The 21,945-nt window shown below is 42.3% G+C and overlaps 2 protein-coding genes across 3 annotated transcripts; one reads left to right on the forward strand and one right to left on the reverse strand.

Annotated features, from left to right (window-relative positions):
* Positions 1-217: 217 nt before the first annotated feature.
* Positions 218-16,243, reverse strand: inpp5jb (inositol polyphosphate-5-phosphatase Jb). Of its 2 annotated transcripts, XM_068604861.1 has the most exons (14): positions 15,583-16,243; positions 10,619-11,139; positions 9,105-9,212; positions 8,545-8,653; positions 6,130-6,246; positions 5,295-5,470; positions 5,054-5,165; positions 4,637-4,746; positions 4,224-4,431; positions 3,780-3,917; positions 3,571-3,654; positions 3,386-3,490; positions 2,866-3,206; positions 218-2,634 (listed from the first exon to the last, which is right to left on the reverse strand). In XM_068604861.1, exons 2-13 carry the CDS (start codon positions 11,125-11,127, stop codon positions 2,895-2,897), a joined length of 2,088 nt encoding a protein of 695 aa, XP_068460962.1. In that variant the 5' UTR covers positions 11,128-11,139; positions 15,583-16,243; the 3' UTR covers positions 218-2,634; positions 2,866-2,894. The 2 variants fall into 2 exon arrangements, with proteins under 2 accessions (XP_068460962.1, XP_068460961.1); XM_068604860.1 differs by having other exon boundaries at positions 218-3,206.
* selenom (selenoprotein M) lies at positions 15,831-21,926 on the forward strand. The gene is made up of 6 exons (XM_068604862.1): positions 15,831-15,849; positions 19,284-19,475; positions 20,179-20,214; positions 20,383-20,417; positions 20,524-20,602; positions 21,071-21,926. The coding sequence occupies exons 2-6, from the start codon at positions 19,380-19,382 to the stop codon at positions 21,299-21,301; spliced, it is 477 nt and encodes a 158-aa protein (XP_068460963.1). The 5' UTR covers positions 15,831-15,849; positions 19,284-19,379; the 3' UTR covers positions 21,302-21,926.
* Positions 21,927-21,945: the final 19 nt, after the last annotated feature.

The following is a 21,945-nucleotide window of genomic DNA, read 5'->3' on the forward strand; positions in this document are numbered from 1 at the left end:
GTGCAGTACTGTAGTTGTACTAAATAGTTTTACATTCATCATAGAACTACTAGAAGAAAAAAAATGTAACTCTTAAAGTATGTCACATTTGTACTTAGTCTGACATAAAAGTATAAGAAACAATATGATTACACTGTAATTAAAATGTTTTCAGCCAATGACAAAGAATATGAAGAGACTCAGGAAACACACACACAGCACAATTTTGAAGGGAAGTATATATTTTTTCTTTGGACAGTGTTTTATTAGTTTTGGGATTTGAGAACAAAGCAAGCAACCCCTGAAAAACCTTCTCATCTCACTGATCAGGTGGTTTCACAGAGATAAATCCTTCTCATAAGCCAACAATTAATATCTCACAGGCATACTATATTTTAAAGTCAATTTCATTCACAATTATACAAATCCCTGTCGACGAAACAGCCTACACTTCAGACAATTAAAGCAACAATTGATCTGGACTTACTAAAATGGAAACTGACTCCCTCTTCATAGTTACTTACACAAGAAATAAGTTACCATCAATATTCTGTAATATCCATTGAAATAATGCTCCCTCACTGGCCAGCAGAGTTCAGGCTCATTCAACAATTAAATAAGAAAATAAATACATCATTTAAGTAAAATTATCTTTGTGGCATTGATTGTCTCCTATTTTATGTTTTCTACCATACTTAATATTTCTCATTTACATACATATTTCTTCTATTGTAGCTACATAATTACAAAACAATAACATTCTGGAGGCATTTTTTTAATTTACGTTTCACAATATATAGTCACTGGCCATGACAGCAGAACTGACCATACTTATCTAAATTAGCTAAGTAGGACAAAAGCATACAATCTTAATCTTTTTTTAAACATATTTCTCTAAACAAAGGTCCATTAGGTTTTTCCATTTCGAAGACAAGACAATACAAGAAACACTATGAAATGTTTCGAACAACTTTAGATGTATGCAAGGATAACTGTCCTGGATTTTCTTCACTTAACACTAACAGTTACATTTTTATACTGTTCTTACCAAGTTTTTCTACCAACTTTCACACCCACTATTATAACAAAGAGGAGTCAAAAACAGCACTTTACGGCACAAAAATCACAGTACCGGAATGTACAGTATGTCTAGCATCAAACCATGCAAACACAGTCACGCTCACATTCACAGCTAACTAAACACACACACACACACACGCACACGCACACGCACACGCACACACACACACACACACACACACACACACAGCTTCCACCATCAAAAACAAATGTCCATAAAAACACATACACACACAAATTGATTACCGACATACACACAGCCACAATAGTGTTACAGTGTCCTACGCTAACAGCCCAAAAGTACAACGTGTCTAAAATGGTGCATCCGAGGTCACACGGTAACAATGCAACATGACTACTGTGACTATTGTCAGGGGCAGCTAACCACTAGGATCAGATGGGCAGGATCTGAGCAAAATGAAATGTGAAACAAGTGAACTTGAAAAAATAAAATAAAAGTAAAATGTAAAAAAAAAATAAAGCATTAGATAGTACCATTTCATGTATTTGAAATATCACATTGGCATGGTGATATTTCTCAACAGTGGAGCTTTGTATCATACGATGCAAAGCCCCATAGTAGCTCTACATAGTAGAGCTCCTGCTCACATTTGTCAGAGATATCCAGGTTGATTATCAGAGTTTGACTGGAGTCAAAATAAATAAGATCTTCTTTCTGGGTAAATTATTTCAAAAGTTAACTTAACTGCTGGGATAAACAATAGTTAGATAAGGCTCATTATATCATATCAAGGTATGCATGTTCAAGCAATAAACTGTAATGTTTCCTGGTTCAGATATTGCTGTGCTAGAGTTAGTGGCCGACAATGAATCAACTAGTTCTGACAAGACAGTGTTGCTGTGCTTGCTGACAGCTGGCCTTCCACAACCAGCACATCCCACTGCACTGATTTGGCCCTTTATTGAAAGGCCTTTATACTCACATTCACTTTCTAAGCTGGCATGTGCTGGGCTGCTGCCTCGGGTGGTGGTCGAGACCTCTGAATCCGGGCCGTCCCCACCCACTTTGGTTCTGCTCTTTTTTTTTTAATTCACCCTGGAGGGTCTTTATTCCCATTGGTGGATCATTTGAACTGCTCCCTGCGTGTTATGCATCACGTTGCTGTGTAAAGCATGCTGAATTTCCAAAGCAGGGATTATCCACAATAGTAGACGTATATCACCAAGTCAAATTGCATGGCTATCTCCATTCGAAGATGTGCAGAAGCTAATACAATAAGTGATTGTTGACAGAGCTAGTGATGCTTATGCAAAATGTTTTGGAATAAAATGCTTTTTTTTTACTATGTCTCTATGGTCCTCTTGGCCAGAGCAATACACATTTTATAACTAAAGCAAACGATTTGTGTCAAGTATGTCATCCTACATAAAGCCTTTCCTGTTGGTATGCAGCCTGCTGACATGACTGCTACAACAATGCAAATCAAATCATTGTCGGAATATGGGGAAGATGGTTTCTAAAGAGTATTAAGTCACCACTCCTTTACTCTACATGACCATAGCATCCTTGAGTATTTCCTAATGCAAGGTGTCAGCTCCCTGTACTGTCCACACCTGAGAACGGACAAAGGTAGAAGAAACACAGGACAGAGTGAAAGGTTTACAAATAAAAAATATACAATATGCACAGCTCAATAGAACAACTCAAGGCAAAACTAAGCCTTCTGGAAAAAACAGATGGCTGTTCCTGAAAAGGATGGCATCAGAAGCTGCATATTTTCATCACAGAAAACATACAGTGTAATGGATGTATTTGATAAAAGCCACAACAGTTGGCTATGTGACCTGTGACAACAGCAGGACGAGGTTGTGTATCACACCCCTGAACCCTCGATGTCTTGTTCTTTCTCCACAGGAGCAGACACCGGGCCGCTGCTGTCCTCTGCTGGACGTCCTTTGGACTCACTCTCAGCTGTCGTCGCGTGGACGTTGAGCACTTCCATTTTGGCCTGTGCGGGGCTGCCAGAGCGGCTGGAGGTGTGGCGGCGATGGCTGCGGTGCTTGGCTTTGCATGGACTGGGACTGCGGGACCTCGTCTTAACGTGGACAACAGTGCCGTCATCATCTGAGCTGAAGTCAGAGCTGTCTGAAGAACTCGCATCAAGACCTGAAGTAGGAAGCTGGATCTGAAGACAGATGAAAAAGATGACAATAGTGGGATTTAGAGGATATAAATGTTCGTAAAAGTAATGAAAAGCCTTAAGATGCAGATGGGAACACCGGCATAGCACAGATGTAATGTCCCCATCTTGAAGCAAATGATTGATTTAGCCTCAGGAAAGCAGTGCCAGAATGCCACGATTACCTGAAATGGCTCCGTTACACCCACAATGGTGCTCATGTTGTTGCTATAGTAACCCAAGATGAAGTCCCCTGAGCCTTTGGGCAATTCCTCCTCAGTAAAAGTTACCTGGAAAACAGTTAGTCAGACATCTATTAAATGTGAAAGTAAATTATCTCCGAGGAGAATTCAGCATGCAACCAGATTACCTGATGGTCTTGTCGAGTAAAGTCCGCTTCCTCCTGCTTGGCCCACACGTACCCCACATAGTCCTTGTGATGCTTAAAACCCACCTGTGGGGGGGGGGGGGCAAATTAGCAAGGTACAGAAATATTTATTATAATGTTCCTAATGATTTGCTGATGTCGGGTTTTCAGCCGTAACATGTTATTTGGCCAGAAGAGGTAAGACCGTTTACCTTATACAGTCCGATCCAGTCCCAGGAGCTGCGTGGGTAACTGGGCATCAGTCGGAATTTTGCGACGGCATCAGCGATGCTATTCCACTCATCCTCCACTGTGATTGTGACCAGGGGAATATCCAACTTGTACGGGAACTAAAAATAACTTTTTCCATCAACATTCGTACAGTGCAAAAATACTGTAAAGTCTCTAAGATAAACCAAAATGATAAACCTATCTAATGTCAGTGACCTAAATGAATTTACAGCATCAATTATCAACTGCAGCAGGGACAATGTTTAAAGTTGTACAGCAGTTTAAACAACATTGAACATAGTCGTTTGATTCTCAAACTAAGGTGCTGAAAACAGTAAGGTCTTTGGTTTAACTTTGGAAACAAAGTATTTTGTCGTATTGATTTTAAGAGATGCCAACCTTAAGTCACCTTTACAAAGTCTCACCTGCAGGGTAAAGATGGAGGAGACTGGTTTGTGGTCACTGACGGTGTATTCTATGTGACTCCGGTAGTAGTGTTGTGTCACTTTGGTCCCACTGGTAAGCCCCGACATCGAGCCACGCTTCCCAGCGCTGAGAGCGGCGGCGGCCGTAGCAGTGGCTCTCAGGCGCCACAGGATCCGGTCGGTCCAAGCTGGTTTACGCTTCTTCCCACTGGGTGGAGGATGGAGAGAGAGCAATGGAGCAAGACAAAAAAAAACAACAACTTTAAAATCAGTACATGGAGTAAAAAGAGGCCCCTTCATGCTCCCCCAGGCTATTAAGGACCTTTTAGAAATGTCTTTGTATTATTGAGCTAGGCTCTGTGATATTTGGTCAGTGGCCTAAAACTCATAACGGCAACCCTGGCACCACCAACCTTGTGTCATATGTATCTGTCCCAACATCAAACTTGTAGGTGGGAGGAAATTTCAGCGGCCCCTCTTGAAAACCCTCCAACACCGTCTCACTGTCTTTGACCATATTGAGCTGCAGCAATGAAGAAGAAGATAGCGTGTTTCTTTATTGCCCTCTAGTGGCTACACAGTGCATAGTCCACCAGACGAGTACTCCACCAGACAAGTAACACCATTTCATATTATACTTCCTGACTTGAAAACCTAATTTCAACTTGTAAAATGTCCTCAGAAGAATTCAGATCTAAATAGAAGACTGTTTTGGGGGAAATATTTCTATGGGGCAAATTGCTCTTCAGAAGGACACATGCTGGGGAGTTAAATGTCACAGTCCTCTCTCGGTCTTGTAAACGGTTCATTAGAGAGCCAATATGTTTTACCTGATCCTTTTCCCACAACATTGGAAACTTGTTGTTATCGATGGCTGATTTCACCACTTGCATATCCAGGTCATCAATGCGGAAATTTAGATCCCCAAACCAGAAAACCACACTATTGAAAAAGAAGATGTTATTTCATGAATTCACACAAGTGCAAGTATGTATGTACTTTTGCAACACTGATTGTGACACCATTTGTTTTTCCCAGTCACAAGTGAGTGTAAAGGTTGTGCCGTCTTACTCATGGTCAAGAACCCCAGTGGCAGTCTGGCCCTCAAATTGCTGCTGCTGCAGGATGCTCTCGAAGTCCTCCATGCGCTGACCAGAGTTTTCCATGTGAGCCGGCAGGTGGCAGTTGAGGAAGCAGATGGAGTGGCCGAACACTGACATGCGGGCGCTCACACCACCTTTATTCCCCTGTAACACCGACAAGCACAAGGGAGGTCAAACTAAATTCAAGAGAAGGGAATACAACACACGACTGAAGAAAGCTGTTCATGTTCTCATGCTTCAATTTCTCAAAATTAAATTACAACGGTCAGTGATAGAAAGGTTTCTAAAGTCAGTGAGTATTTTCCCTGTATCGAGTGGTGTGTGTGTCACAGACAAACAGGAAGTTTATTCATTACAGTACAGTGGGTGCACAGTGAGGGGACGGTAAAAGTGGATTTCTCTCCCTTGTTATCCCAACTGCTCTGACCTGCTAAAACACTAAAAATGTCTCAGTGTAAAATGTGCAGAATGATTCCCCTCTGAGTTCACACAGAGAGGATTTTATTTCAAATTCAGCACGACATCATGTTTCAGTGAACGGGAACTAAATTATCACCTCATTTTTTTCTATCTGCTCTTTATTATCATAAAACTGGATGGAACAGAATTTGACTATCAAGTCACAAGACTGGATAAACAAACAACCTGCATCGTTAACAAGAGGCCATAGAAGCAAGTGACCGGGATGCAAACTTAAACCTAGTCGCTCCCAGGGAGATGTCGTGCCATGTGCAGCTCGGCTCCCATGTGTGAAATGTCCACGATACAGTGCAGATCACAGAATGGTGTCAGAAATGTCTCACCCAGTAACCCCCCAGGCCTGTGCGGGTGGTCTCGGTCTGGACTCCACGGAGGAAGGGCAGATGGAAGTATTTGGCAAAGACAAGCAGCAGCAACCCCTGCATCCGCTGTGAGGTCACCTGAGGGACAGACAGGTGAGGAGAATCAGACAAGTGCAGACGGACAGGAAGAACAAAATAAGATAACATGAATAGGTGAGATATAAGGAGGCACTTTGCTTCGTCCTGAACAGTGAGCAGCGATCCAGTTCAGAATAACTGCATACAAATCTTTATAACATGCAGGAAAATTTCAATAAACAAATTGCCTGAGCTGCGGCCGGCTTTGCCGTGTGTCCATTCATGGTGCTCTGCTTCATGTTCTCTCTCTCCCTCTCCTCTCGCTTCCCCCTTGCATTTCCATTTCGCCCTGCAGGAGGCAGCGGCCCAGCTCCCCCTCTACTTTATCTGAAGCGCTGCACATTAAGGAGGCCATAGCTTGTGGTCTACCCTCTCTGTGGCAACGAACCACTTTGTGGCGGGAGCTTGATGTACATGCTGTAGGCATCTGATGGTCAGACCTTTCCATTCTCCGAGCCTTCCACCATCATCTTAAAAGCACTTGCTTCTTGTTCTGCTACATAATGATGTGCAGATTTTGACATTTATGCCACTGGTTTAGAAAAAGAAGTGCACATGTTTTTGTAATGTTCAAGAAGGGCATAACTATGATGCATGCGTTGTGGAACAAGATTAGCTATCTGCACGCTTGGTCAAGGCCCTCCCCGGATATTTATGTTCATCTCTCCCTCTCCCTCTCTCCAGTGGTCCACACATCCCAACCCCCAACAGCAGGCGGAAGAAGCATGATCACACCCTGGCTGAAATGCCCTGTGGCCAGCAACAGAGGCACACATCTTTGCACGTGACTCAAGACCCGCTCGCTTGTATACTAACTGGCTAGTTGAACTACTTTGTTGCGTAAGGAACTCTACTGAACCGTACAGGGAACCAACTTTATGTGCGGTACGTGTGTTGTCACAGGCAACAAATGGGTGTTTCTGTGGGAAAAATCTGAAAGAGTACACCTTTGCCTGAAGGTATTGTGGGTGAAAACATTTCACAATATGCACATTGGACATAATTTGCTGGCTTTTTGAAGAAAATTAAAGTTTGATATAATTATTGACATATGGGCTTAGTAAATTAGTATTTAAATGACATACTTCTTTAACTTGGTTCATTTAAAAAGGTAGGTCACGTGTTATTCCAGTGCCTACCAATCTAAAAACGCTGATCTAACCTAAACATATATGCAATGAATCTATATACTACGATATAATACAATATAAATGTATTAAATCCCAGTGCATAAAAAAAGTTGTGCTGCAACATATTCAATAGAGAGTGCAATGTTGCAATTAGAGATAAGGGCCAGAAAATGTCTTTGCTAACTTATGCATTTAATTGTAGCTTACTCAAACATAAATGATGGTGGTCAGCAACTGTGTGTTAAATAGCTAGAAAACGATGTCTTGTCGACTCGACTCTGTTTTTCTGCAGTGAAGGGCAGTTAGCTTTCTTGTGCTTGCAGTTACAGTTTGAACCTGTCAATGAGTCTTGTCGGGGGAGACTATCACAGAGCAGAAAGAACCGATGGAGTGTCTCGTTACAGCGTGTCTGTCCACCCTGCTGTGGTCACCTTTCCTACAAACTCAAATTAACACAATCCCTGAACCTGTTTACAGCATTAATATTCACATAAAGTACACATAAAGGTCACGTGGAGATGATTTTAACGAGTTTAAGCTGACGTAGCAGACCGTGAAATAACTGGGGGGGTTCGGGGTGCGGCATCAGTCTCACTGTCAGAGGCCCGTCAACACTGACAACAACGTGGTCCAAAAATAAAACAGCATCCTGGGAGACATTTGTACAGCTCTTTCAGCTCAACAGCTGATTCACACTCTCTGGCTCACCATGCCAACAGAGCCAAGTAGCGTTTCAGATGCCGCCAGACAAACACCAACCTCTGCTGCGGTATGCCAACACACCAGCTGGTGAGAAAATACACATGTTTGATGGTTTCTACTTTCCCAGCTTTTAATGTCTTATCTATAGAATACATATTGGGAAGTATTTTCTATATTCTATTCAATATGACATTGTGCATTTCATAGTGTGCTACCTTCACACAGTGGGTGTATGTATTTTAAATGGTATTATAGAGAAAAAGGGGCAGGTACACAGAAGGGAGCTGACATTAAACGGCTGTCATAAATGATCACCCTAACTGTTGCTCAGGGAACAAAATTAGCCGAAACAGCAGCGAAGAAGCAGAGCTCTCATCAGCGATCACGTAATGCGTATGAATCGAAGCTGTGTAGCATTTTAGTTTGAGAGTGTGCATATGTGTTGATAATAAAAGCCATTACTGACCAGCACATAACCAAAGAGGCTGAGTCTCTCCATGCAGACCTCACTCCACTGGTCTGTGAAGAGGACATCTTTCAGCCTTTTGTTAATCATAGAGTTCACTTCCTGCAGCCTTGAAGAAAAATGACATATAACAACAAACAGGGGTCACTAGCCAACAGAGATGTAAGAGGAGCTGATGAGTGAGAGCTTTAATAATGTAATGGTGAATTCATAAATGGAAGGAAATCGTAGCCAGAAGGGTTGAGACAAATCTGTGAACAGAGCCTGACTGCTCATTCAGAATCAGAATCAGAGTCAGAAACCGTTTATTGCCAGGAATGTTTTCACAAACGAGGAATTTACCTTGGCAGAAGGTGCAACATTAGACATGAGATGTTAGACGAGACAAACTACAATCAACAGTCAACGACAACACCGTGTAATGTGTATTAAATTAAGTATGAGGTAAAGATGAAATGCTCAGACGATGGTTGATGGTTCAGTGACAATGTTTAAAGTGTGCAGAAATGGACACTTTAGCTTTCATGTGGAGGACACTGGAAGCGCCACTAAACACTCACCCAATAATGTACATGTCGGTGTTTCCATCACCCACATTCAGCCCCAGCAAGGAAGTGATGTCGTCAGGCGGCGTAGCCGAACCCACGTTCCATGTGATGACGTGCAGCCTGTTGGAAAAGGGTGTTTGGTTATAAACTCTCATCACGACAGACCTGATGATCACAAGTTACAGTCTCTGAGTGAGACAATAGAACCTGTGTATTAACAACTAGAATATAACAACATAACCGCCTCACAGTTGTATCTCTCTTGTCAACCAGTGAGGTTGCACTTTACATCCTTGTTTGTACAAAATGCCCTCACTTCATTATTTTATCATATATGTAAAACTGTCATAATTGTTACATGCATTGATTTATGGCCCAAAAAATGTATTTGTGAGCTTTGAAAATCAAAATCACCCACATGAACATAAATCTGAGGGTGTGTTCGTCTCTGTTAATGCAGTATTTTGGCTCTCACAGACCTGTCTGGGGTCTATCTTCCCTCGCATCCTGTTTGTACACTGGGACAGGCTCCAGCCACTACAATCCTGACGAGGGCAAGCCGTTTACAAAATAGATACTGAAATTCTTCTATCCGACTCTCCTGTGTATGTTACATTGAGAATGTCATGTAATGGTGTATTTGCAAGAATGCGATCTCCCACTTCCCCAAATTAGACACATGAATGATTATGATTATGGTTTTCTGATTACTGGCCAGTGGTAGTGGCACAGCCTATAGGACATTTAGGGAGCAATGCTACAGTGCTTCCTGAGTACACCAAAGACAATTCAAAAAATGTTCTAAAAAAAGAAGTTATCTCACTATGCAGCCGCGTTATCGTTACACTTCAACACCCTTCCCCCTTCACACAACCCACAAAGGTTTGTAGGTTAGTACGGTTTCTTGTTCATGAACATTTCATGATATAGAATGATTTATTTATTATTTTTACTATTATTATTATTATGTAGCTTTGTATTCTGTGTTACGACACTTCTGTGAAGTAATTTTGCAACCTAATCCATTCCAGAAGTCACTAAGCAATGATTCACTACAACAGGGAGTGGTTTAGAGATACACTGGTAGAAATGAGAGAACACCCAGTGTGAATGAAAGACAAAAACTTTACACAGGTCATTTAGGTAAAAATATGCCCCCCTTTTGAGGCGAAACAAAAATGTTATGGTCTCTAAAATTGATCATATTATGTCATTTACAAATACATCCCATCTATCCTAAAAAATAGGATATGGATAATATTAAAGGAGAATTACTTGGTTCCAAAAAATAAATAAATAATTAAAAAAATAAAAGTAGAGGAAGTAAATGTTTACTGAGACAGAAACAAATAACAGTGATAAATAATTATGGTTGCAGTAATCAGCCTTGCAGCGTCAACTGTCAGTGTGTATAAATAAATTATATGAGTGCCGGGCTTATTTTTCTTAGCTGTTGAGGATCAAAAGCCGATGTTAAGACAAGCTGAGACATGAATGCTCGGAAACACACAGATTAGGAAACTTGCCTGAAGTCTTCCACAATCTGGGCCTGGGTGTCAGCTGTTCCGGCTACAGAGAGAGCTCTGTGTGCATGAGGGTTCAGGTGAGGAGCCACAGGCCCGCTGGCAGCCTGGTGGGGGACTGACGCAGCCCTAATCGGGTGGTGGCCTGGCCCTTTAGGACCGACCTTAGCGCTGGACCCGCTGTGCTCTCCTAAAGGTTTGAACGTAGCAGGGCGAGAGGGTTTGGGGCGACTTGCCACAGTGCCATCGGGAGTGCACTCCTCCTGAATCGTCACTGGAGTGGGTTCAACTTTGGGCTCAACTTTGGGCTCAGAGATGTCTACAGATCCCTCGATTCTGGCACTTCTCTGTGGTCGTCGAGGCCTGGCAGACGCTGCAGGCGGCTTGGCAGTGGAATCTGTGTCTGGAGCCGCTGTAGCTGATGCTGCAGTCGGAGTGATTGTTAAAGCTTTGACTTTTCCCTTTGGGTTGTCCTCTTGCTTCTGGCTTTGGATCGGCGTATCTTGGTCCATTTCTTACGATTTCTGAGACAAAGAAAACAATTGGAATGTTTCCACTCAGAAGATGTACATTATATTGTCATTTCATGGATTCAACTCATCCAGAACATCAATACACAACTAACTCTGAAGATAACAGTTTTGTTTCTGTGACCTTAAAACGATGACGTAACGTAATTTGGAAAGCGAATTATGAAAAAGGAACTAAAATGGTACAGAGAGGATTCCTACCATTGAAACACTGCACAGCAGGACATGTGGCCTCCTTCACAAATGACAAGTCAATTCAGCTGAAAAGTGCAGGAATGTCATGTGACCCTTTTGACCCAGCAGGGCAACTGAGTGAGTCATTTAGGCTCCAGCCATAGTGGCTTTTCAACTACCTGCCTTCTCATGGCCTTGAAAATGAATGAATAACACCGCATGAACTGACAGAAGAAGATATCTGAAAGACCAAAATTCATAAAAACAACCAATATAAAGAGACAAGGGAGAGACGTATTCTCCAACTGTCCTAACCTCTTCGAGCTTTAGGTTGAGAGATTTGGAGAAAAGCAAGCCTGGACACAGTTTATCATCCTTTCTACTTGTGCCTAAGCTGCCTGCCAGTCCTCCAGTAACCAGAGAGGCGCTCAGTCAGTTCATATCAGCTCAGAGCACCTGCCACGCACAAACATGAGGAACTGCTGCACGGTCCAGAACCGCAAAAACAAAAGAAAGGCGTGGAATAAACAACAATACAGGGAGAGGGAGCTGCAGAGAGACCAGACAGACACAGAGAGCAGAAATAAAGGACGAATTTAAACCCATTTTTTAAAGTAACAATCAATACAATTATTGCAAGAACAATGGGCTGCATTGCTTTTCTCTGCTGCTGATTGATGAGACACAATAGCAAATTAACCTTCTGTACACCCAGCTTTTGAAAAACTTTAAAATGTCTGATTTCAATAAAAACACATGTATTTTACATCGGAGGCAACTGCTTCAATTAATTAATTAACATTTATAAATAACCGATTAATTATGATAATATTCAACATGCCTGAAGGCATAAGAGTGTCACTTAAATAAATTCAAACTTCTACGGGAAAATATATTTTTTTAAATCATGAAAAATCTAAAAGAAAAAATATATTAGGGAGACTGGAGTGCATACATTGTTCATCACCAAAGATGAAATACAAAATAAAAACAAGCATGGGTTGCTCGAATGTCGATGAGACCATGTCCTTGTGCTTGTGGACATGTCTGGTCTATAGAAGAGCGGATTTGGGCACAAAACTGTGGCAGCCCAACCCAGAGCCCTCAGTCCGTGATAATACAAGTGAAACACGTGAGAAGGGACCATACAATGTCCCAGTCTTTTATGAGGGTGACAGGACATCTAATCTTTCGTTACAGCCAAATCATGGCTGGCCCTAAACCTATTATATTCTCTACATGGTCGAAATGATGTCCTCTACATTAGGCGCATATTTTCGGTCAATAGAGAGACAAGGTTATCTGTTTGGGGACAGTGAAACAACAGAGCACTCTCATGATTATTCACATGACCTTGAGGAGACGGAGGCCATGACTTTCACGTCGAGAGGATGGCTGCCTCTGTACTCCACATGTGCCCAGAAACACGTCCACCAATAACCTGGTGCCTGGCTGGGCATAATGGATTTCTATGGTCCATGTATGGCATTTAGTGGGGAGGGGTGAAGGGGGGCGAAGGGGGGCGGCAGGGCACACGTGGGAGCGGGTGGATGCAAAACGAGCTGAGGGAAGCGAGAGGGAGAGCCGAGCGAGACAGCCCATTCAGTGACAACACTGTATCTCTTTGCATGTCTCCAAATTGATCCTCTCTCACTTCCCTCTAGCATCGTCTATTTTTCCAAGCTTTAATCCCACCCTCCCTCTCTTATCATCCCATTTCTCTAATCCTTTCTCCCTCCCCATCTTCACCCAGACTCTGTTGTTCTACCTTATCCACCTTCACTGCTTGGGCATTGAGTCGCTCATCCCGCCAATTTGTTTTTTTCCCCGTCCTATATATTTCCTGTCACATCGAGCCGAGCCCCTACACTATTCCTGACCTGAAATCTTTCCTTTCCTTTCCTCTTCTACTCCCCCTGTGCTCTGAGGTGACACGTGCACTCCTCCAGCGACATTCTCTGTATTGTTTCCTCCAGCCAACCACTTCATAGTCACCATCAATGACGTCAAGTAGCCGCAGTCCGCCATAACGGCTGGATGTTGATCATAATCGGTGATAAAACATGGGAAAACAACGAGAGGCTGAGAACATGTTTAAGCCATGTTACTGGAAAAACAGCTGCGAACAGGGAGGTCTAGTTTGTAGGAGTTTGTGGTGGTGATAAATACTAAATTGTAAGATATGAACAGTGATTCATGTGGAAACAGCATATTCATGCCAAAAACTACTATTTTTATAATTGTCTTCTAAACATTTGGCCTTCCAGGGAACCGTGATGACAGACACCACTTCCTCTTCCACGCGGGTCCACCGAGGAGCGAGCGGAATGATTTGATAGTAACAAATGTGTCATGGTGTTTACATGCGCCCTCCTGAGAGGGTGAAAGCTGAGAGAACCAGAAAGACTGCAGTGTCACCAAAACAGTAGGCTCTCGCCAGCCTTGATAGGATTATTTATCAAAACACAGATAGTGTGGGATGACTGAGTCTGTTGCATGGTCAGAAGTCATATTTCATGCATTTCTATTGAGAGGTTAACTGTAAAGGGAGTCATATATACCCTTATTGTCTTAAATCCTCTGCTCTGCATGGTGACACTACAGTCATTCCAACAATAATGTTGATCACAATTTGTGGTGATATTGTAGCCAGGCAGAGTGTTGGTGTTCAGGGCCTCCAGGGCCATATGCCCCTGTGACAGAGACACTAATAATGACCCGGATAGGAATGACTCCGGCAGCTGCTGCCACAGCTGTAAATGGCTCCTCTAGGTCCTAGTGCCACTAAGTATCACTGCTCTGTATCCAGGGGCTTTCATCTTTCTGATCAGGTCACAGCCAAGGCTGTAGGATTTCACAATTACTCTGCTTGCAGTCTAACATTGAAGACATGTGCTGACAACATGGAGTTTCATGTCTGCACTGCAAAATGATATCATAAATTGCCATTTAAGATTTTGTCACTTAACAATTATAGAAACCAGCCAAATGGAAACATTCACTTAGGCTTCATTCTGCTTAAAATGCCTTTTGTAAAGGAAAATAATCACCATGTTGTTATCCGATGCAAAAGCAGCATCTGGTTCACCAAATAATTGTCATGCATATTGAACAATGTGAAGTAATTGGGGTAAAGATTTCCATTCAGTCCCACATAATCTGTCTGTGACGGAATCTGGCTATGCAATCAAATGCAACGACAAAATGGATGATACAAATAAATCCACTGAGCTTGGACTGGCACGTAAAAAAGGCCATGGCTATGTGTAGTAACATCTGCATGTGCTAATCAAAACATTATACGTCAGTTCATTGCCTGCAAGTTCCTTCCTGCCCAGTTTGTCAAATGACAATAAAGAAATACATGCAAAAAGTTGCGACAGCAGCTTTCCAGAGCAATAGTTGCTGTTCCAGTAATTACTAAGAATACTTGTCATGCGAGTTGCAATGAATTTGGACTCAAATATAATGGAGCTTTTTGGAATCTAATTTGGCTCCAGATTGTTATTATTGCAGTGCATCAATCACATTACATTACACGGTTGCAAGAGTGTTTAGCTTGCATAATGAAAAACTTGACATAAATGTGGAAATATTACTGACAATCTTGAGAAAGTTTTTCGACAGGATGCCATTCGATATATTCTGTTATGTAAACACTAGGACTCAAATTCTGCATTGCACACTTTCAGGGAAGCAGACACTGGTATTTGGCCAATTTTCAGTAGATACATATTTACATAATGACACAGACATGACTGATGCTTCGGCTGGAAGCATACAGATAACATGTCTGGTCTAATTACACTCCTGCTTCAAGGACAATTTTTGTCTGGCTGAAAATAAAAAGGATGAAGGTCATTTTAATTAAGTGTTTTTCCTTCAAATATGTGCGGGGATGCATGTGTGTGCATGCATTTGTGTGTATATGTGCCAACAAGAGGGAGGAAAACGTCAAAGTCTACACTAATGTCTGACTGCCTGATTAGGATTCACCATGAAATGTGATTTGTGATTAGTATATTCTTAATTATCCTGGTGTTCTGTTGCCAACACATCCTGTAACATGGATCAATAAACACAGTGTCAACATCCTTTTAGGGACTTCTTTACAGGTGACGTCAGGATGAAACAATAGTAAACAACAATATTTCCTGTATGGGTGTTTCTGCTGTCATCACCGCTGGTGATTAATAGGAGCACGTCCTGTTACATCACAAACAGAATAAACACAACGCATGCTTGCAGCTCATTAGTCATCACCTTTGCCTGCCTGGGTTCTTCTGTGTTGAGGATTTATTTTTCTCCCAGCTGATGGATGTTGAGTAAACCGTTATTACAGATGTAGCGGTTGGTCCGTCTCGGTATACAGTCACGGTGGGGGTCGTGGACGTACGAGATGAACAAGTGAATCGTTAACCAAAAACCGGCTGAACTTTCCCTTCCAGTCGTCCCCCAGATGAAACCATCGGCATCCCAGCGCCTGCCTTCCTTCCTTGCCTCCTTCCTTCCTACGCGGGGGGATGACAGGTGGGTTTGAAGCGACGCTACAGCCAGGCTACATCTCAGAAACACGAATGTCCCTCCTGCGTTTAAAGACACAGGCTGCCACGGCACGCGCACGCCTGCGAGTCCTGTGTCTTCCCCAGTGCCCTTCAAATGAAATAGATGGTCCGGGACGGCACGAGAGAGAGCGAGAGAGTGAGAGAGTGAGAGAGAGCGAGAGAGCGAGAGAGCGCGCGCTTCCGTAAACGAGCCTGCCTGCCAACGGTGTTCAGTTGATGATTACCGTGATCGTCCGGCTGTGGAGCTCACAGAGCTGAAGCAGGTAGACAGGGAATATCGTGGCAATTACGCGAACATGACTTGCCCTCGCAAAGCTGTGGGGATGGATCTTCTCTCTTTCACTCCGTGACACGCTCGTGCACCCACTGGTTTACGTAACCCCGACTGGCCGTCCGCCGTACGTATGGGCGCGTGCCAAATTGGTTTAGTTAACTATACGGTGTGGATTTCCGTGGCCGATCTATGTCGTCAATGTCTATGATGAAGCCCTACTGTCGCCTAGTGGTTGGTGTGGAGAAGTGCGGCTTCATGCCGAGCAGCAGCTTCTCATTAAATAGAAGCACCTGCTTGTTGGCTTCATTTTTAAATAGTCCCTTTGTAGTGGCGCTTTATCAGAAACTCTGATAGCCAGCGCATCATGTTGGGTAAAAGATAGTTAACCTTTACTTTGGGCCTTCACTACGCCCCCACGGAATCCTGTCTTCATCAGATGAGCACATGCTTTAAAGCTATCACTTCATTAAAACCTTCTTTTTAAAGAGTTTTTTCTCAAAACTTGTTCCAGATCACAGGTGTCCTGACTGTTATGTACACCTGACAGTAGTGTTTCTAATACTGTTACATGTTTGTCTGTGCACTTTATTTTATATTCTATTGCAAATTGATCATATTTCTATTTCTTGCACTGTGTTGATTCTTGTTTTTTTTTGTCTAAAGTGCACCGCCTGACAAGACAAATTTCTTGTATGTGAAACATATCTGGCAAATAAATGGTTCTGATTCTGAGGCACCTTGTTTGAGCTCTGTATAGGCTAATGATTAGCCTATACAGAGCTCACTGTGTTAACATGTAGTTTACAGAGGATGAAGGTCTATTAGCCGCTAATGAACCGTCATCATCTAGAAACTACATGTTAACACAGTGTCCCTCTAGATGTGCCCAAATTGTTATTATTGCAGTACTTTAGCTGATAATACACTTTCATGATGCAAATCACTTGTAATTTAATCAAGTTACCAAAGCCATTCATGTTTTTTTTCTTAAATTTTTCATTCATACTCTATATTTTCCATGATGTTAATGTGAAACATTTGTGTGTGATACCGACACTGCTGTCGCATGTCGGTCTGATTCTGACTCAAATAGCTGGATTTGCTTTTGGATTTGACAAAGTGTGGCTGAAGAAGTCGGCCTTACAAGAAAAAGAAGAAAAACTCTGCTATATGCATTTTTTAGACTTTACTCTTTGTTTCTGGTAAAATAATGGATTTAACAGTAATACTGGTATTTCTCTGAACGTCAAACAGTTTGGAGAAGTTGAAATGAGAAATGTTTCTTAATGTGCAAAGTAACTTATCTGTCAAGTAGATATAGTTCAATAAAAAGTGCAATAAATGCTAAAAGATAAACGTGCAATAACATTAAAATATTCCCTGAAATGAAATGGAGTATACGTAAAAACTCAAAATAATATTCTGAACGACCATTTACTTTTACTCGGAGTGAACAGAGATATTATTAATAACAATAACTATATATATTTCGGATTCTTATTAAGGCAGGTTGTTTAATATATTCTGTATTCATAAAACTACGCTGTTGACACAAAAAACAAGGTTATTGATCATTTATTATGTGTATTATTATGAAATTATTCACTTCATGACAATATACATGAGAACACGAACAAACACATATTTACAAAGACAAATCAGGTGACATAGTTAGCAAACATTCAGTCTGTTCAGTGAGCTCTGTCCGTTAATCTGGTCAATAAAAATGGAAGAGTGGTTGTTATGAAAGTATTTGCCCTCAATAATTTCAATTATGTTGCTGTCTTTGACACGTTGGAGGCAGACAAATAGGGCAACTGCAATTATGCAACTTAACTTTGCTGACACCATGTCTTAGATATAAAATCTACTTCTGGGAAGCCGAAACACCTCTAAGCTGAGCCAAGCATAAGACGTTGCTGTGGCAACACCTGAGGGTACCTCATCAGGCTCTATGACCTTTTAAATGCCTGCGACCTCGATACAATTAAAGAGCGGAAAACTGTACACCCACTGTGTGTGTGTGTGTGTGTGTGTGTGTGTGTGTGTGTGTGTGTGAGTGTGTGTGTCCTTTAAGGCCAACGCGTGTTGGGAAAAGCTCTGCAGTGCAGTATTTAAAGGTGAAGATGGTTGCCTGAAGCTACCTGAGATACGCAGAAGTAAATGAAATACTGCAAATTCAGTTGGAAGCTTATGGTATGTGTACCCATTGACCCACATATGTATCCATATATTTAAAAATAGCATCTAGCTTATCTTGACAATGATGTAACATTGACCGTAACAATGTTTTATGGTTTTTATTTTGTAATATTGGTGATGTACACGGATACCAAATTCCCAAGGCCTTTTTGAACACTGCTGTCATACAAAGCAACACATTTCTGTGCATACTCAACGAAGTCATGGATCCATGGGAAATATGTGAGTATATGAGTGTAAAGTACGTAATAATGAACGTCTTTTGGCCCAGTAACGAGAAAAAAGCAAAATACTAAAATCTTGAAAAATACAATTTTCCTTCCATTGGGCCTTTTGTTCTGTGGACCAGGAGTCAGTGTCTTTCTTCTTACTTACAATGAATCACATTCAAAAACATCACAGTTTTTTGTGCAGTATTTAGGTCAGTGTGTTTGTGTGTGTGTGCGTGTGTGTGTGTGTGTGTGGGGGGGGGGGGGGGGGGGGGGGGGGTTAACCTAAAGTTGTGTTATTCGGTATTGCTTTCTTCATTATATCCTTTCAGTTTTGCTCAACTCATCAAACCAAATTCACATCTGTAGCTTAGTAACATTTGTAAAATCAGAACTATAATAGATTTAATTGTTCACACTGTAGAATACAATACAATCCAGAAAGCCGTCATTCACTTTATTCGACTGTCTCAACATCCTCAAGATCAGTTTACCATATTCACCCTGACACGCAGAGACTGCTTTTATAATATCTAATTACTTCAATAGTTATCATTATTGTTTATTGCTGTATATAGTAGATATAAAACAGCGAAGGACCAACCATAGACGTGATTAACTGTATCATCATGGGGATCTCGCAGATAACCAATGAGCGCTCTCCACCCCCCTCTCTCTCTCTTTCTCTCCCTCTTTCTCTCTCGACGTGGCAAGAGGTCCGGACGTGACATAGCTGCACACCAGCTCTCCTCCTCTCCTCTCATCAAGACTTCTGCAGGTCCTGGTCTCGGACGTGAAGCAGCAGCAACAATGTGGCTGGTCGTGCTGGTCAGCTTACTTCACTGCGCCTCGGCTCACGACGTGGATGTGAAGAAACTGGACGGGCTGGCGAAAGCGAGAGTTGAGGTACAGTAATGCGGTAGCTGGAGGGAGGCTGGTTGTGTTTCCAGTGACGGTGGGCCGAGGCTGGGAGTTCACCTTCTGAGTTAGGTATTTGGTGAAATGTGTGAATAGATGCATTCCGTGATGGGCGTACTGTGTTACAGGCGCATGCGTGAGTGACTCTTCCGGGAGAATAGGATCTGTGGAGGCTCCTACAACCCAATTAAGCGCACAGGCTTGATAGACATTACAATGGATTTTGTGTTATAACGATTCGTGTGAAAACATTGAGGCAACTGTGAGTGAGCCGAGAGTGGAATGAGGGCGTGTAAGCTGGAGGGTCGACTCCTGCACAAAAGTTTGTGAAACTCAACACCTCTTATTGTTGGGAGGCGTTCACTGTTCCCCCCCCAGGGGGTCACCAAACCGCCAGCCTGCCAGCATCCCTGAAGAAAAGCGTGGCATCCGTTGCTGTTGTTGGGTTAGTCACACCTGCTGCTACTCAATACCTGCGGCTCAGATTGTTTTTACAAAAATGGGTGAGGCAGCCATCCTAGAAGCCCACCTAAATCTGGGTTCTCAAAGCAACCTCGCAATGAAACCACAACCTCAGAGAGACTTGCAAAGGAAAATATGCATTAAGACACATTTTAGGACTAAATCAGGTGATATCTATCTTGAGAGCTGCTTGTAACCATTTCCCTTATCCGATGTTCTGTCTCCTCAGACGTGTGGTGGATGACAGTTGAACAGGCTCAGCGAGGTAAGTTATCCTCTGTCATGTAATCAACAAGTAAAACAGACAACACACTGGGAGCCCGTGTAAGAGCCAGGCTGGAGCCTAACTTTAGAGTGTCACCTAATCTGAGCACAGATTTGTCACCGAAGCCATCTCTGAGTGAAAAACATTAATCCCCACTTGTGTCCACAGGTAAAGGCCTTTGTGGTCCAGGATATTCCTCTTTAGTATCCTTTGGCTCAAGTGCACTGCTGTATGTCACTTGTTCTTACATGTCTGTTTATAAATTGAACACTGCAATAAATCCAGTACTCCAGTCCTTGACTCCCTCAGCCATAACCTGGTGATGAAGCACATTCCTGGGGCCGACCCTGAGCTTGTCCTCCTGAACCACTATTATGAGGAGCTGGATGTAAGTCCTTGTTCTGCAGCGTATTTATATTTGCATTACACTTGTTTGACAATCTTTTAAAACCTATATAAATACAATTTAAATGTGATTATAGCATCTTGTCACTGTGTTTGTTTCAGCTCATTTATTCTCCTCGGAAGTAGGTGATGGGGTCTTTCTGCACCAAATGTTGTAGTATATTCTAAAATCCTACACACATGCAAAACATATTGCCCCCCAAATGTTGTACTTGTGAAATAAAGGCGTAAAGGTATAATATATAGCTAGATTGAGCTTTTATTTTTGTCCACTTGGGGGTAGCATTTTCACCAGCCGTAAACCCACAACTTACTCCACGTATTAAAGCTGTTGTGGCAAATGTGTGTTGTGTGTGGGGGTACTTGATGTACAGTTACAGGTCACTGACCGAAGTGATCAAGTAGTACATTTAAACTGTATAATTTAACATGCGTGTCTTTCCCTCCACAGCGGATTGCACTGTCTGACATGAGCCGCTCTGAGATCAACGAGCTGCTGGGCGAGCTGGGCTTCTACAAGAGGACTGAACCTGAGGACGAGGTGCCGGAGAAGTTTCGCTTCTCTCCTGCCCAAGACAGCCCTTTTAAAGACGAGCCGCCCTACAAATCCTCAGTTGCCTCTCCTGCCACAGACAACGCCTCCTCAGAGCCCAAAGCAGAAGACAAGCACACTGACCTATAACCCGCCAGAGTGGCGGAAACTAAGAATCTCACAGTACCACTAAGCCCGATAGATGATCCACGACCAACCCTTAATGTAGTCGATGACAGAAATGCTTGTAAAAAAATAAAATAAGACCAACATATCATGGATGGGCCTTTGGTTAAGGGCAGTATCTCAGCATTGGCAAACGGCCTTTAAAAGGGTCCACGGTCTGAACTTGCACATATTGTTTTTGCTGTTTGTTCTTAATTTAGCAGCGATAATAACCCAACAAGCTGCTCTGTGAGTGCTTTTCTACTCTCTACTCAAAGACTGGAAGTGTTTGTTTTATTTAGTTTTTAGGTCCCGCATGTGTCAACTGTCTTCACTTGAGCTCCTCTTGCGTGTCTGATTGGTTCCTACCTACTGTGGAACCGAATGAAGCCTCAGGCTGAAAGCTTTTGTCTGGCCTGAGGCTGATGCTACATGTTCTGGTGGGTTTAACTGATGCACACAATAGGATTCAAGTGGAGGAAAATAACAAAACATTAAAAAAAAATCAAATCTAATTGTTTGTCCTTGCTGCATTTAATGTTGTCTGTTCCCTTCAAAGTGGAGATAAACGTTTGGTGGATGGCAGTTGCAAAGAGTATGAATAAAAACATGTTGAACACTCAATGAGA

This window comes from Clinocottus analis, unplaced genomic scaffold, assembly GCF_023055335.1.
Source record: "Clinocottus analis isolate CAN_PGR_092001 unplaced genomic scaffold, fCliAna1.0.p SCAF_7, whole genome shotgun sequence".
In the NCBI taxonomy this organism is placed as follows: Eukaryota; Metazoa; Chordata; class Actinopteri; order Perciformes; family Cottidae; genus Clinocottus; species Clinocottus analis.